Below are 18,067 nucleotides of genomic sequence, written 5' to 3'. Positions count from 1 at the left end.
TTTTCAATATTTAAAACACTTATACAATTGTAAAAATACATCTAAATATTATTCTAATGCTAATCTTTGCATCATTATGTCTAGCATTTATTTACTGTTTATCATCCCTTTACTGAAGTAAATTAAACAGTTTCATACCTACCTTTTTAACCTCATACTTAATAGCAAGTTTTAAACGACAAAGGCTTGGCCGGCCATCTGCCTCTATATTGCTGTGGTTTGTATCTACATTCCCATTTAAAATGGCTTCCACTTCCTCTGTGTTCCTGCACAGATCGAGAAGCCCAACAACAAAGTCCTTGCATTGCATAGATAATTTTTTGTAGTCATTCTAAAAAAATATATATATAAAGAAGGAATTAATAAGATATCGTATCACATGTTCATATAAAGAATTACTATAATCACATATCTTAGGCAAAATAAGTATGAGGTACAAAGCTTATATTCAACCAAATGCTGTAATTGTACATTATAATAAAAAGTAGTAACACAACAATATAGATTTTAACCCCAGGATATCATCTTATTGCAAATTCTTTGTTAATATTTAACATTATGTTTAATATGTTAAAATACTTATACTTTTTGTTTTTTTCGTTCAATTTTGGTCATTTTATTTGATAGTCTGTATAAGTAACCAATTAATATATTATACATGAAGGGTCAGATAGGTGTAAACATAGAAACATAGAATTTGACGGTAGATAAGAACCAAAAAGGCCCATCAAGTCTACCCATATTACATTACTTTTTCCTTAGGATAGCCTTATGCATCTCCCAGGCATTTTTAAATTCCTTTACAGTCTTTGTGTTTACCATCTCAAATGAAAGTTCATTCCATGAATCCACCACCCTTTCTGTAAAAAAAATGCTTCCTTAAATTTCTCCTGAATCTGCTACCCTTTAACTTTAGATTGTGACCCCTTGTTTTGGCATTTATTTTTTTGTAAAAAATGCTTTCAGCTTCTATTTTATTAAGTCCCTTCATATATTTGAAGGTTTCTATCATGCCAGCTTAGGTGTATTCTTTCCCACAGTTAATAGATTTCTATGACGACCTGCATTAAAATTCATGTTGGATAGTGAGCGAATGCTCAGCTGATGGAGCACAAAAATATTGCTCAAGTAGTGGACTTTTTGGTTATGTTCTTTGCTATGGTATTTGCTTCCATGTTTTTGTATGTACAGTAGAAAGTAATAAAATTTAATACCTGGTTTTCAAATGCTCTTAATGCAACACTTAACTGATGACTTATCAAATAAGTGCAATGACCACACTAATTCTGTTCTCTATCAAAATTACTTTCCAACTTTCCAATTCACTTCCATTATCTAAATGTGCACAGTCTTTTTATATGCATACTTTTTGAGGCACCAGCTCCTACTGAGCATCTGCAAGATTCACAGCATATGTGTGTATATGCATTTTGTGACATGAGACATTAGGAAGGAAAATGTTATTAACTTTTACATTTGTCAGAAAAAAATCTACTAATTTGAATATATATACTGTGTATATATAAATATACTATATATATAGATATATATATATATATATATATATATATATATATATATATATATATAAATATATATATATATATATATATATATATACTGTATATTTATCTATAATTTAAAATAAGTGTTTATTATTAATAAAAATGTTAAAACATTGAGTTAAAGGCATAAGGGATATGATATTTGACAAGTTGTATCACTGGGAAGGTTGTATGTGTGTAGATGTATGTATGTATGTGTTTAGATTTGTACATGTGTGTAGATTTGTACATGTATGTATATATGTATATGTATGTATATGTGTGTATATGTATAAATGTTTGTGTATACACACATTCATGCACATACATATACACCTAACAGCCCTTCCCAGTCCAACACCTTGCCATACGAAATCCCTTTAACTCAATGTTTTAACATTTTTTATTGATCATAAACATATACTGTATATGTTATGGGTAAAGCCCGATGTATGATCATAAATCCCCTCAGAGTGTAGAGTGACTGCATCAAACATACTGTATATAGCATGCACTGTAATTCACCCATCTTCACTATCTTTTTTGCCTCTGCCTGGGGGGGTTCATTTCTCAAGGTTAACTTGGGGGAATTACAGTACATCGGCTTTACCCACAGCCACCAGGGTAATGTCCGTTTTACCCTGGTAATCCTAGGATTACCCAAATTTCTTACTTTACCTGTAACATATATATATATATATATATATATATATATATATATATATATATATATATATATATATAAATAAATAAATAAATAAATATATACCTGTGTGTATATATATATATATATATATATATTAAAACCTTGAAGAACCCCATTATTTAACATGGCTGTTCTATCTGACTTCAATAAATAACACAGATAATGACATCAGTTGTGCTCAACTTGTAACCTCGGCAAAAATATTTGGTTATTTGAAATGAAAGAAAAATGTAGGACATTAACATTCTTTATTCAGACAATAGTTTTACAGAAAATACCAAAGGTTGCAAATATATTATTTAGCAAATATAAATATATTATTTACTCGTATTTAAAGTAATGTTTATACAAATGTTGTTTACATTATAGCAGCTTCAAATGGAAAGATTTACAAATCCGCTAAAAATAAAAGTTGCAGCCGTGTAGTTATAGATTTCTGGACATGATTTACGCCAATAGCTTTCTTGCCTCTGACATAAGTGAGCACATATAACAAAATAATACATCATATGAAATGTCTATTTGCTTTTTCCTCAAGCAAGTAATGACACTCTATATCATATTGCACCGAGTATAGCAATAGCTGTGAAAGTAGAGAATGTGGTTACAACTGTAAAACCGCATTGTAACAAATCAAAATAAATGGTTTAGCCCTAACATTAAAAATGTATTCACTGAGGGTCAGTGAAGCTACTTAAAGGGACACTAAACCAAAACATTTTCTTTCATGATTCAGGTAGAGAATACAATTTTAAATAACATTCCAATTGACTTATATTATTGCATTTGCTTCATTCTTTAGAGATTCTTTGTTCAAGAAATAGCAATGTACATGTGTGAGCCAATCACACAAGGCATCTATGTGCATCTACCAATCAGCAGCTACTGGGCATTTCTAGATATGCTTTTCAGCAAAGAATAAGTACATTAGAAAGTTGTTTAAAATCACACGCTCTTTCTAAATCATGAAAGAAAAAATTTGGGTTCCATGTCCCTTTAAAGGGATAGTAAACTCAAATTGTTTTTTTTTTTTTTTTTTTTTAAAAACCATCATTAAGTATTATAAATATTTACAATAAGTACCTATTAAAAGTTTCCTGTCCTTTTCTTGGTATTTCTAATACAAATTCCATATTTCGCCAAACCCAATTTTTCCTCATTATGCATACCCTATAAAGATGTTCTACCTATGTAGAAACATCATGGTGGCCCACATGCGCATTTACCATAGTTTCTAAGTAACGCATGTGCATTTTGGTTCCCCTCAGTTTATTCTTCTGTGGCACGTCATCAAAAAGCAGGGCGGACATCTGGATTGTGATGTAGACATTGGTGGGCGTGGTGCACCAGAGCGCTCTCAGCGCTGAAGATTCACTGCTGGCTGAAGGTGATTGTTCTAACTTCTATCAAAATAAGTCCAATGTTTTGGAACATAAATTATTACAGCCTCCACGCTAGCCCAGCTTCCCCCAGCCCCACCGTCAGCCGTCAAACACCACAGAGATTCACGGTGACATTTTTATTTCCTGGCTAATCTCAGTGTATTCATGTAAAATTGTCAAATGTTTTCTGCTACTCCTGAGCCACAGCAATGACAGGGTTAATGGGGATCCTGACATCTGTGCTGGACAATGTGACTCCTGACCCCCCCAGTGACAGGCTGTGATCCCACTGACCCCTCGGACCCCAGTTACTGAAATCATGTGTGTTATTTAATAACAACCAGCTGCATGTGCAGTCACTTCCTGCAGTAATTTATGTTCCAAAACATTGGAATTCTTATTTTGTCAGAAGTGAGAACAATCACCTTCAGCCAGCAGTGAATCTTAAGCGCTGAGAGCGCTCTGGTGTGCCACGCCCACCAATGTCTAATAGTATATATGGAGATACTGCTATAAGGAGGTGCAGTGTTATGGAGCGTGTAGTGTAATTGTATAATGTTTGTGATTTTGAGCACTGCAGGAAGTGACTGCACATGCAGCTGGTTGTTATTAAATAACACACATGATTTCAGTAACTGGTGTCCGAGGGGTCAGTGGGATCACAGCCTGTCACTGGGGGGGTCAGGAGTCACATTGTCCAGCACAGATGTCAGGATCCCCATTAACCCTGTCATTGCTGTGGCTCAGGAGTAGCGGTAAACATTTGACAATTTTACATGAATACACTGAGATTAGCCAGGAAATAAAAATGTCACCGTGAATCTCTGTAGTGTTTGACGGCTGACGGTGGGGCTGGGGGAAGCTGGGCTAGCGTGGAGGCTGTAATAATTTATGTTTCAAAACATTGGACTTCTTATTTTGATAGAAGTTAGAACATTTACCTGTTCAGCCAGCCTGGCTATGAATATTAAAATGTAATGGGCAGAACCGCGTCCCTATTGGATGGGGCACGTAAATAATTTTACATAAACCCTGCCTATTTTTATGGGAGGTCTTTAATGCTCATTTTACAGAAATTAAAATTTAAATTAAACATATTTAGAAGCTTTGTTTCAGTAAGAAAGTAGGTTGATTTAATAACCTATATTTATATAATTATAATAATGAATTATTTTCTTAATATTTTACAAAGATTTCTAACCCTTTAAGATGAGTTTAAGATGTTAAAAGCTATCCAACACCTTGCTTTAAGACCATGTTGGTTCTTAACTACGTAAAGGAACCTAGAACCATTTCATTTAACAAAAAAACCAAAAACATTTTATTGTAAATATCAAATGTACTACTTTCTTGTTGCATCCAGAGTTGAAACTTTCTATGAAACTCTTTTTCATGAGAGCATATATAGGTAAGCTCATGAGTGTGCAAGTGTTTTGAGCACTATACTGCAGCATTGCATGTAATAATGGTATATTTGTATAGAAGTAAACTGTAACGTATTGCTTGCGCTATTTAAATCATGAAACTAAAATTCTGACTTTTCCCTTTAACCTTTTGCCGCCCTTATGTCGTTGTATTCCCTCACAATGGCGCTGGGCTTTAAAGCCGTTATGACGGAATACAACGTCATAGCCAACGGCTGTCCTGAAGCCTACTGCGCTTGCAGGATTTGATCGCGGTCTGGAGGGAGTTCCTAGCATCATAGGGACGCCCCCCCAGACCCGATCCCATAATTGAAATCTTGCAATCGTTTGCACGATCGCGTGATTTCAATTTGTCTACATCGGAACAGTTGTTCCGATGTAGACTTTATATACCAGTCACAAAAGGGTTAAGTTAATATTTTGCTGGGCATACAGCAAGTCTTCCCATCTTGTAGGCGCACAATGGCCCAGATCACAAGTGGAGTGCTATTAATTGTGCAGGATGCGCTATCAATATCGTTTGACCATGCTCGGATTAGCTTTCCAATTGCTGTTACAAGTCCATGGTAAAACTGAATAACCAGAGCGTGTTTAGCACAGCCGACATTCCTTTAGCGTGTACTATACTTTCGATGGATATCGCGACCATGGTCAGATTTCAAAATATTGCAGTTTGCACTTCTAAGAGAATGGAAAACCCATAAATTTAAGAGGTAAACCACAGAAAAAGTGGAAATAATGTCAAGCTATTGCATAATTAATTATTTTGAGCTATTTTACGAGTGGCGCGCTAACAGTTACGCAAAAGCGATATCGGGTCTATCGGGGCTGTTTGCACGCATCAGATGTAGCGCTCGTATTACAAGGTGAAAGTAAACACGATCACTGGAGCGCAATTGAAGTAAACACGCGTCTGAATAGCACAACTTCAGACCTCTGGTTAACTGTTTTGCGAAACAAAAAAGTGTCACAAAACACTTAAATACATTGCAAAGTACAGTTACACTCATAATAACACTATCTGATAAAAATTATAAAAAAAAAAAAATATTGCACAAAAAAGTTATAAGGGCTCAAAGATATGAGGTCTCAGGTGTTAGAAAAAAAAGGCAGGCAAAGGACTTTAACATTGAGATACATACGTATACATGTCTAAATATATATATATATATATATATATATATATATATATATATATATATATATATATATATATATATATATATATATATATATATGTGTGTGTCTACATATGTATTTATATGTGTATATATGTATTTACAGGCATATACACACATATAAACATATAAATATATATATATATATATATATATATATATACAGTATATATATATATATATATAAAAGTACATTAGAGCCCTTTGCAGTCAAGTAGATGAAAATGTTAAAGCATATTTATGCAATATTCATTATACACATTCCAATGTTCTGCTCATAGCAGAATATGTTCTAAGTATATATATCTATACCTATATATGTAATATATATATATATATATATATATATGTGTGTGTGTGTGTGTGTGTGTATAAAAATATTTGTGTGCAAAACATCATCAGATATATGTAGAAATATGTATTTATGAATAAATTGAACATATTCTGCTATGTGAAGAACATTGGAATGTAAAATATTAATATCTTCATGTCGGGTTAGCGCACCTGAGAATATGCAATTGAGTTTGAGCACAAATAGGTTGTTTTTTTTTTTGCTCCATTGACTTCTATGGGGGAATACGTTAATGTTGTTGCGATACTCTAACTTTGGCTTTTTGCGTGCATCAGGTTAGCAACTTGTAATTCATTTTACACCAACTATTTATGGCAGAGGAACATGATTACCCCACACTAAACCAGCATAATGCAATAACTAATAACTGCTGTTTATCAATGTAAAATAAAGATTTTCTGTTTATTAACAGCATAATGATACTGATCATGCAGAATTGGCTAGGGAAGTGAGACCTGTAGCTAGTTGTTTCCTGCTAGTATTTCTGCTCAAGCATTTTCCTTGCTCACTTCCCTCAGTAAATTACCACCTTCTCAGATGAGCGCAAATTAAACAAAAACGACATTAGTGATAGTAAATGAGTCATTCCATTTCCCTAATATAAAAAACAATTTCCCACATACCTTGAATTCTTTTTCAATATTTGCTAAAACAGCCAACTCATTACTTAGTTCCAAAGCCGTCATAACAGGATCTTCACTGGATAAAGAAAGATATGCTGGGCTTGCAAGTCCTTTGTAAGCATTGATTCGAGATCTAGAATGGCTGAATGAGTCATTTTTTTGTTTTTCATTGCATTCTGCACATTTACAAAAGTAGTCATGAGGTCTTTCAATGCGAGCTCCTTTTCTCAGCAGTGTGTGAACTATTTCATACTCTTGACAATGGGCAGCAAGAATAATTGGTGTAATATCTTGAGAAAATCTAGTTCCGTCTTCATCATATGCGTAGAAATCATCATGCTGGAATTCTGATTGGCTGGGGCTCGTTGTGAGTCGTTTTCCTTCAGCAAATGAAGGATGACCAAGTATTGCTTCCACTATCCGAACATATCCTTTGCTGATTGCCAGAAGTAAGGCATCACCAACTCTTGCTAAGTTTTCCTTTATAAGCAAAAGTTCTGTAATTTCCAAGTGTTCATTGGCTACCGCTAACTGTAAAGCACTCTGACCCATGTAATCCACACAGTTAACATTTAACGAATGACACTCCTCCAACATTTTCCGAACTACTGGGATATTCCCATACTCTGCCGCATCCAGAAATCGTTCTTCATCAGCTGTAAGACTTGTAGAACGGTCACTGAACATATAGGCTGGTCCTCGATTAGCTTGTCTTCTGCCCTTTTCTCTAAGTATTGTTTGCCGTCGATGGGACAGTCTAGTTTCAGTGCTTCGTCTATGTTGAAAACAAAAAAAGAATCAGTATTTTTTTTTTTTGATTGAGTAAACAAAAATAATATTCTATAACTTTAAAAGGGAATTATTATTTAAAAATATTAATAAAATAATTGTTTAGAAAGTATAAAACTGTTGGTAAGCAGTAAACATATTTTAAAATGTAACACTGGTTTTGCAGTTATTAACCAAAATAATTCATAATTTCTAAGCAATGTAAACTTTAGGGATAAAAAGCAGTGTGGATGATAAAAATCATAAGTGGTTCTTAAAGGGATAGTAAACACCAAAAATGTTATTGTTTAAAAAGATAGATAATCCCATTATTTACCATTCCCCAGTTTTGCATAACCAACACTGTTATATTAATATACTTTTTAACTATGTAATTACCTTGTATCTAAGCCTCTGTAGACTGCCTCCCTATCTCAGATCTTTTGACAGACTGGCATTTCAGGCAATTAGTGCTGACTCTTAATTAACTCGTGCAAGAGCACAATGTTATTTATATGAAGCATATGAACTAATACCCTCTAGCTGTGAAAAACTGTCAAATGTATTCAGATAATAGGCGGCATTCCAGGGCTTAAAAATAAGCATATAAGCTTTCAAATATGAATGCAAAGACAACAAAGCAAATTTGATGATAAAAGTAAATTAGAAAGTTGTTTAGAACTATATTCCCTATCTGAATCATGAAAGTTTAATTTGGATTTTACTATCCCTTTAAAGTGATTTAATCTGGATAACCACAAAATGTTTCACTAAAATAAGTAATACAGCACCCTCAGGCATATATATCCTGTATTTACATATCAATCAACACATTTAAGCTCTTAAATTGACCCCCAGGTTGTTCAAAATAAGTCAATCTTAGATTTATGTAAAGAAAGCAGATATCTTACATAGCAAACTCTTAATAAATTATGCTAAAGCCATAAAGTGCCTTTTCTATTTACAGTTAAAGGGATAGTAACATTACATTAAAATTTTATGATATAGTGTATACATCTTTAAACAACTTTCCAATTTACTTCTGCTATCTAATTTGCTTTGTTCTTTAGCTATCCTTGGTTGGAAGGCATACCTATTTACCTAGGTAGGCTCAAGTGTAGCAATGCACTAATGGGAGCTATCTGCACATATATGCCTCTTGTCATTGGCTAACCCAATATGTTCAGCCATCTCCCTGTAGTGCATTGATGCTTCTTCAACAAAGGATACCAAGAGAATAAATACATTTTATAATAAATATGCCGTCACAGATATAGCTATAATATTTCAACATTTAAGACAAACGGTATAAAAGTTTTGTGAAATATGTGAGTTCAATGAGCATTTACAGACTATGGACATTTTTTATTTGCATTGGAAGATTTCCTATTACATGAAGTGATACTGAAGTAATTCTTTGTTATATCTAAAATGGGGAATCTAAAATGCATTACAAGTTTTTTTTAATCATGTTTCTATGTTGGTCACTTTTCATTTTTTGTTTGTGGGACATATTATCTTACTTTAATAAAACTAGTTCAGTTTATGCATAAGCATGCACTACCTTTTAGTTTAAAAATAAACATGTTGGTGGGGCGTGGCTAAGAGGCGGCCATGATTAGTCGCAATACATGAAGCTCCCTAAGTTATGATACTAACCAATCAAATATCTGCGCAAATATCTATCATTTTTCTTCAAAATTGGCAGCCTGGTGGCCTTATAGTGTGGTGACTCTGGCATGCTGTTTATTCTCTCTGCATTCTTAGGGATTTGATTTAGCCCGGTGGGAATCTGCGCTGCAGCTCTCATCACCCTCCCCGGTAACCCGGGTTAGTACAGCTAGTAATCTGCAGGAACTCTAAAGTCGACCCTAACTAAACCTTCTGTCCTGACCATGGAGGAGATACATGCGCTTCTTTCAAAGTTTGATTTGCAGATGCAAAACAATTATGCTGAACTCGCGCTTATGATTAGAGATCCATGCGCTCAAGGAGACGTCAGTACACTAAAGATTGCGGAGAAGGGGGACGATTTTTTGCAGAAAAGGAAATCACAAAGCGCTATAAATTTCCCTCTTCACACGGCAGTTCTAAGTGAAAGCTATTTGACCCAGCCTAAGAGAAGCGAAAGGGAACTGAATTTTTCCTCACCTAAAAGGGAACCAGGTAATCTCCACTATGCAGCTAGCCATGGGATTGCTATGCAGCAGCACTGAGCCCTCCTTGGCCGAAACTCAGGATGGTGCGGCCGGCCTCCTGATACATGGCAGTATTAATATTAATACAGGGAGTGTTGACTTCTTGTTGATGGCGTCGCAGAGAGAGAGAGGACTATAGATCCTGAGACAGTTGTCACACTGGATCCTTGTAGCTATGGCGATCCCTGCCAAATGATCGCAATTATCCAGTGGCGGTCCCTTGCATACATGACTCTATACCAATCTCACTACTCACAAGCTATCACCCAGTTCGCTGCATCTGGTGTAGGGTGACCAGAATCTACCTCCAGACTCTCTCCAGTCTCATAATTAATGCTAGTATATCTCATGTTAACAAGGTTTAGATATCTGGCTCCAGTTCTTGCTTTATTTTTGTATGTATAAGCAAATTAACAGTTTTATATTTTGTCGTAATTATAGCTGTAACGTTATTGGGATATATGTTTGTTCAGAATGTATCTCACTTTATCACCCAAACTCACATTAGCATTTGCTACTTCAGCTCTCACTTACTGTTCTGATTTAATTTCAAATTATCTGTATACCCTCTCTCCATACCGGATGGGTCATGTGGCAATATTTCCATTTATAATAGATGTTCCTTAAATCTGTATATAGCTCCAGTGGGAGCATTGTATAATTGAACCTAGTATGATATTTCTATTTTTCTTTCTTTTTTTTTTAATCTTCATTTCTCATGGACTGCAAGTTTTTTCTGTACACCACACAACTGAAAATTGCGGAGCCTTCATAGATACCCTTACTACCCACTACTTATTTCTACAATTAAAGCTATATGGGAGTTCCATTACATAGCAAGTAAAAATATATATTTAAATGAACATAAGACCCTGATTACACTCTCACTGCATTATAGCCTACATAATATTATTGAATTCTAGCTGGTCCAAGTTTACTATAGCCTGTCTAGAAAATAGCTTATATATCTGGCACATACACCCAACTATTTGGTTATGTTGTTTCATATTTCTACTTGATGTTACTTTGCCATGCAGTCATACTTCATGGGTTGCTTAAATTATTTGACAGATCCTCCTATTTTGCAGAATCATAAGTTATACTTACTCTTCTGATTTTGTATTTATTAGAGGTTTTATACCCTACTTATATCAGAGGTTCATAAGGGGTCATTTATATCATCAGCCAGCCTATAGGTTCCTGAGTCCTATTCTACCTCCTCTAGATACTTAATTTCTATGGCACATGTATATTATACTAAGCTGATAGGTTACTGTTTCATGTTATCCATTCTAGATATCTAGTTCTTGTGGTACATGTATATTGTACTCCATCAAATATGCTTATGTTTAATTATTCTTCCTCTTATTATTCAGCTATTATGATACCTGTATGTATATACTAAAATGTCTGTGTTCAATACTGTATCCTTCAGATATTTAGTTATTATGACACATGCATGTTACTCAGAGTTAGTATGCTACACAAAAAGTCTCATTTCCAATGGTTGGATTCAATGAGCCTGCTTATAGCCAATTTTACCATTGTGGTTTCAAGGTCCGTATAGTATGTCATGGCCCAAAAGTTATTGGAGACCAATAGTAGCGCATATTTAGGAGGCGTTTATTATACTCAGTGCCTATAAAATTTTCACCTCTTACCTTACTAGCGAACCAAAATTACCATATTAGTAGTTTAGAAGAGACCAACAGATAACTATTAAGAATTCTCCCGTCTCGGGGGGCGGAGCCGGCCAGCGTCTGTGATGGCCGCATGATTTTTAGCTCCGGTTAAGGGAGCTCTTTCCGAGGCACTTTAAGGGGACATCCAGGCCACTATAAAGCTGAAAAGGACAACCAAACATCAGGCGAAATACAAGAGCATCAAATGAAATGCCCAGATCACTAAACTGAAGTGGTTGGCGATGAAACTAGATTACAGAGCACAACAGGCCTAAGTGCGCACCACGCCACAGTGAGAGACCAATACACACGCCATCGCTACAGAGGGTAAGAGTGAGACACTTAAAGCTCCAGCGACCACACATAAATCTATCGTAAGCCCCCTCCGAGGTACACAACCTATAATCCTGACGCCAGCACAATTTAACGCAAGGAAGAGGCCTTACTATAAAACTAATATCGTAACTTACTTCAGCCTTACCGGACAGACTATCATTAATTACTGGGGCAGAAACATTACCCTTCCCGCTACTACAGCCCTTTAGAAACCATTCACAATGTCGTGCAGAGATATATATGCTTATGATGCTCTACCTTTAATCATGTGAACAGCCCCGATCAGAAACCGCAGTAAACAGCTTAAAACGACACTGATCTACTGAAGTACACAATCTTAAAAGTCTACAAGCCACCTCACCTATAGTTGTACTCATACAGATTAACACAGATTGGCAGCATACAATTGGTAAAGAAATAGTCTTACACAGCACCTAAAGGGGACAGTGTTTATTTTCTATACCTCTCTATACTGAACTGGATCACATTGTACAACTTTTGCACTTCAAAGCGACCAAGCTAGATTAAAGATTAGAGATTGCAGCTATCCAGTCACACCATCATTGCAAAGCCGGAAATGGCATCTAGACGCACATCTAGGCCAGATAAAAACGTTAAAAGTCTTGCACCATCCAATACAAAAATGGACAATTTTTTCAAAGTTCTAGAATCCTCCATATCAGCTACAACTGATCCGCCAGACACTGAACAAAACACTTCAGACGTGGACTCTCCCACTCTCCTCACTAAAGCGGACATACAAAATTTACCGACTAAAGCAGATTTTGCATCCTTTTTCACCCATGTTGGGAAACTTATAAAAGAAGGACTATCTGAAGTCAGGAAAGATCTCTCAGACTTGGGGGATAGAGTTCTACAGACAGAAGAGGACTTGGAACAGTTTTCAAATGCTACAGAACTCCAGAACCGTACTCTTCAAGTGCATGATGATATGATACAGCAGCTTCAAAACCAAGTCGAAGACCTGGACAACAGAGGAAGAAGGCAGAATCTGAGAATAAGAGGCATCTCAGAGAAAGTTACAACCTCTCAAATCCAGCAACACCTACAACAGATGTTACAACTCATCTTACAAGAAGACATCTCAGACATCCCTCTTGACAGAGCCCATCGGGCACTACACCCAAAACCACCAGACGACAAGCCACCTAGAGACATAATAATGCGGTTTCAAAACTTCAAAGACAAGGAAAAAATAATGACAGCCTCGCGGAAAACCCGCCAAATCCTGTTCGAAGGAGATACAGTACAAGTATATGCAGATCTAAGTACCATCACACTCTCCAAACGCAGAGAGGCAAGATACCTTACTACACACCTGCAAGATCTGAAAATACCCTACAGATGGGGTTTCCCTTTCTGCATTAAAGTGCTGCACAATTCTCAGATTGTCACATATAGTCATCCAGACGACTTAAAGCAATTCTGTGACAGTCTGAAGATTCCACTCCCATCTATACACTCTGCACCTGCTCCACTGTCAGGAGACAATCTACCATCAGCGGCTCCAAAACAGCAGAGACTTGCCTGGACAAGAGTCTCCAGGAAAACTAACAAAGGGAGCCAGGAAATAACCCAACAAGAAGAAGGACCAACCTGAAATTAAAGAACTAAGAGACTGGTTACCCTTACACATGTTTATTATCCGGAATAATAATATGTCCGAAACCTAGATATATCTGGTAACGTGTATAGTAAATGTTTTATACCTAACTATAGTTAATTATATTGTTGCATCAGAGTAGATAGATGCTAACTGGCCAAACCCTATCTACCACCTAGCTAGGCCACCCCTATATAATACTCAAACTACAGATGGAAACGCTCCATCATAGTAACTTCCCTTACTTACTATGATCCCCCCATCTTGTTCGAAATACTGTTTTAAGTATTGTTGTTATATTGTTAGTTATGCTATGTTATTGTTAATGTTCTATTTGTTTTACTTACACTCTTTATTTCTTCTAGCGGATCCTCGTACTAGAGGAAATTGCTACTCCCTATCTGACATCTCTTTTCCCTCCTACCCTTTATCCGACAGAGACGAAATTGAAAGGTACCAACAACAGGCACCCAAGTTCAGGTACTGTAACACACAACCCGTAAACACTAACATTGAACTAGTGGTGACCCCTTCTACATTGAATATAACATCCTATAGACTGCACAAACAACACTGCGCAGACACCACTATACACAACACGTATGGCAGTCCCTGATCTTTTGTTAATCTCCCAAAATGTTAAAGGCCTAAATTCACCCACCAAAAAATCCATTGCCCTCAACTGGTTCCACAAGCATAAAGGAGAAGTGCTTTTCCTACAAGAAACCCATTTTTGCAAACATTTGGCACCGAAATGTTCCTCTAAACAGTTCCCAATAGGATACTTTAATTCAGCCCCTACTAAGCGAAACGGAGTAGGTATACTATTTAGACATAATATCCCTTTCCAACTCACCCAACAGCACATAGACAATGAAGGACGGTTTTTGATCCTAGTGGGCACACTTTACAATCGCCAAATCACTTTTGCAACATATTATGCACCAAACTCAGGCCAGGCCGTTTCTTTAAAAAGTTGATCAAAACACTACTAGAGGTGGCACAGGGTACCCTGATTCTAGCAGGAGACAGCAATGTAGCTTTGGAGCCACCTCTGGATTGCTCTAACAAAAAAAGCTCAATGCCCAGGAGCTCTTTAAATGCCATTTCAAGGGCCCTTCGCAATGCAACGCTCTTAGATACCTGGAGAATCCAGCACCCCACACAGAAGACCTATACTTTTTACTCCAATCCCCAAAAGTCATATTCCAGAATAGATCACATATTCATAGACCAGAGAAGTCTGCCCCTAATTAAGCTTTCGGAAATTTTGCTGACCTCATGGTCTGACCACTCGATGGTAACGCTGTCCTTGACCCTATCAGACAAACCTCTTACTGACCCCCATTGGCGCCTAGATGAAACACTGTTACTACAACCACTAATTAAAGATAAAATTACGCGCTCGCTCAAAGACTACTTCATGCACAATACAATCTCAGATACATCTCCTGCTCTAGTCTGGGAAGCACACAAAGCAGTAATTAGAGGGGAATTCCTGAAACAGAAATCTATAATGAGGAGAAAATACAACGAAAAATATACCATGCTAATTCACCAACTCCGAGATATAGAGAAGCTACATATGCAAACCCCAACTAGTGAGCAATATATAACTCAATTAACAAAGACCAGACACGAATTAAATGAATTGCTCAATAGAGAGGCGCAGAGAAAGGCAATATATCTGAACAAACTATATTTCATAGAAGGCAATAAGGCGGGTCCACTATTGGCTAGAACCCTTAAAACACGCACAAATACCCAATTTATCCATAAATTGTCACAACCAACCACACCAGGGAGTACACCCATGACAGTAATACAATCGCCAATGTCTTTAGAGATTACTACAAAAACTTGTACAACATCCCTGTGACCCCATGCTCCTCAGATCACGAGGCAATAGATTCTTACATACAAAAAGCCAATATTCCAACCCTTCCTGACCACATCTCGAAACAAATGGAAGACCCCATATCCTCCCAGGAGGTTATAGCAGCCATAAATAGTATACCATTATGTAAAAGCCCCGGCCCAGATGGCCTAACGGCCTCATACTATAAACAGTTCCAATCCATTTTGGCCCCCCACCTTACCAATCTTTTCAATTCACTAGATAAAGATGAACTGCTCTCCCTTAACCTCCTGGAAGCACACATATCGGTCATCCCTAAACCAGGCAAAGTCCCCACAGAACCAAGTAACTATCGCCCAATCTCCCTATTAAATGGGTATATAAAAATATTCGCCAAGATACTGGAAAACCGGATTAGTAAAATACTTCCAACCCTGGTGCATGTGGACCAAGCCGGCTTTGTTCCGCTCAGGGAGGCCAGAGACAACACGATTCGAATTCTCCACTTAGTGGAATACGCTAAAACTAACCAAATCCCTGCCGTCCTTGTCTCCACTGATGCGGAAAAGGCTTTTGATAGGCTGAACTGGCCTTTTTTACATAGTACATTAAAACACTTCGGGTTTGGGGAACTAATGATTAAAAGAATATTTCATCTATATAATGGCCCATCTGCAAGGGTTCGCGCAAATGGCGTTCTATCACACAGTTTTAATATAAATAATGGAACCAGACAGGGCTGCCCACTATAACCCATTCTCTTTGTCCTCACGATGGAGATCTTAGCTTGTCATATCAGAAGAAACCCAGATATACACGGTATCACCATTGGCCCAGACTCCCATAAGCTAGCTATGTTCGCAGATGACGTGTTGACCACCCTGACTCTTCCTGACATATCACTGCCCAATCTGACCCTAGAATTCGATAATTTCAGTAAATTCTCGCATTTTCACATAAATTATTCCAAATCAGAACTCCTAAATATCTCCATGACCGCCAATACCTTTGCAGCCTTCATTCCATCATGCCCATTTAAAATACAAAATTCACATTTAAAATATTTAGGCATAATACTATCCTCCAATCCCACAAAATGGTTTGCCCTAAACTACCGACCCCTCCTACACTCTACACAACATTCACTAACTTCCTGGAAGGAAAAACCCCTGTCGTGGTGGGGCAGGATACAATCAATCAAAATGACAATACTCCCTAAAATTCTATATATATTACAAGCAATGCCAATCGCACTCCCGAAAACATTCATACAACAACTTCAAAAAGCCATAAATGCTTTTGTGTGGGGAGGATTACGCCCAAGGATAGCTCGAGGAACAATGTATAGATCCCTCCAAAATGGAGGACTAGGCTTACCAGAGATAAACTTATATTATCATGCATCAGTATTGCAGAGAATCTTGGATTGGCACTGTAGAAGGGACTCTAAGGCATGGGTGGCGATCGATTCCCAGCTGCTTAAATCCCCCAACGCAGGCCCCCTATGCTGGCTCCCTAAAGCTAGACGCACCCCTGCTTGCCAAGCATCTACACTTTACCGGCACATATTTAACACATGGGATCACTTAATTAACTCTACACCGGCCCTGTCTACCCAGGGCTCCCCTCTCAATCCGATTTTCCCCAATGTAGAACTGATGGGAGGATACGAAAACAGGAAAAAAGACACACCAATTACTGAACTGCTAGACTCCGTCCCTATGGCACTCCTGCTTACACAAGGCAAACTAAAACCCAGGGAGGAACTCTCACCAATTCTATTTGGCTCTTTTGCCTCATGGCTTAAATATGCACAGTTACGACACTGTATACAAAATACCCCAAATAAAGAAGACCTCACTAGATTACCGACCCTATTTGAACAAACGTGCTTAACGGAGCACACTACTAGAGGTACATTATCACTTGCTAAAGGTATGCTCCAAAATGCACAATCCCCTCCACTCCCTCCATATACAGCTCAGTGGCACAGAGAATTAGACATAGCGATGGATAGTAAACAATGGCTACAAATTTATAAGAATACACGCACCTCTTCCACCTCACCTAAAGTTATTGAACTCAATTACAAAGTACTTATGCGCTGGTACTTAACACCAGCCAGACTAAGCAACATATACCCTGCCTCCTCACCCTCGTGTTGGAGAGGCTGTAATGAACGAGGCACCACACTACATATGTGGTGGTTATGCCCCAAACTTCGCTCATATTGGAAGGAAATAGAGTCTATATTGGGGAAACTAGCGGAGGCAGACTTCTCCTTGAACCCGAAATTGATCCTCCTAAACGAGACCCCCCCACTCCAATGTAAAATAAGAAAGACATTGATGCGAATAGGACTCAATAGCGCCAAAGCGCTGATTGCCCTACA

At 37.2% G+C, this 18,067-nt stretch overlaps 1 protein-coding gene across 1 annotated transcript in view; it reads right to left on the bottom strand.

Annotated features, from left to right (window-relative positions):
- The window catches only part of TRPC6 (transient receptor potential cation channel subfamily C member 6), a 599,576-nt gene that overhangs the window by 267,449 nt on the left and 314,060 nt on the right, over positions 1-18,067 (bottom strand). Inside the window, exons 2-3 of the mRNA XM_053708587.1 lie at positions 7,210-7,984; positions 143-331 (exon numbers count right to left, since the gene is read on the bottom strand). Of these exons, the coding sequence (XP_053564562.1) occupies positions 143-331; positions 7,210-7,984 (964 nt within the window). The remainder of the gene's footprint in view (positions 1-142; positions 332-7,209; positions 7,985-18,067) is intronic.

Source organism: Bombina bombina, chromosome 3, assembly GCF_027579735.1.
Source record: "Bombina bombina isolate aBomBom1 chromosome 3, aBomBom1.pri, whole genome shotgun sequence".
Lineage (NCBI taxonomy): Eukaryota > Metazoa > Chordata > Amphibia > Anura > Bombinatoridae > Bombina > Bombina bombina.
Note: the sequence above shows the minus strand (reverse complement) of the source record. Positions and strands in the feature narration are given on the sequence as shown.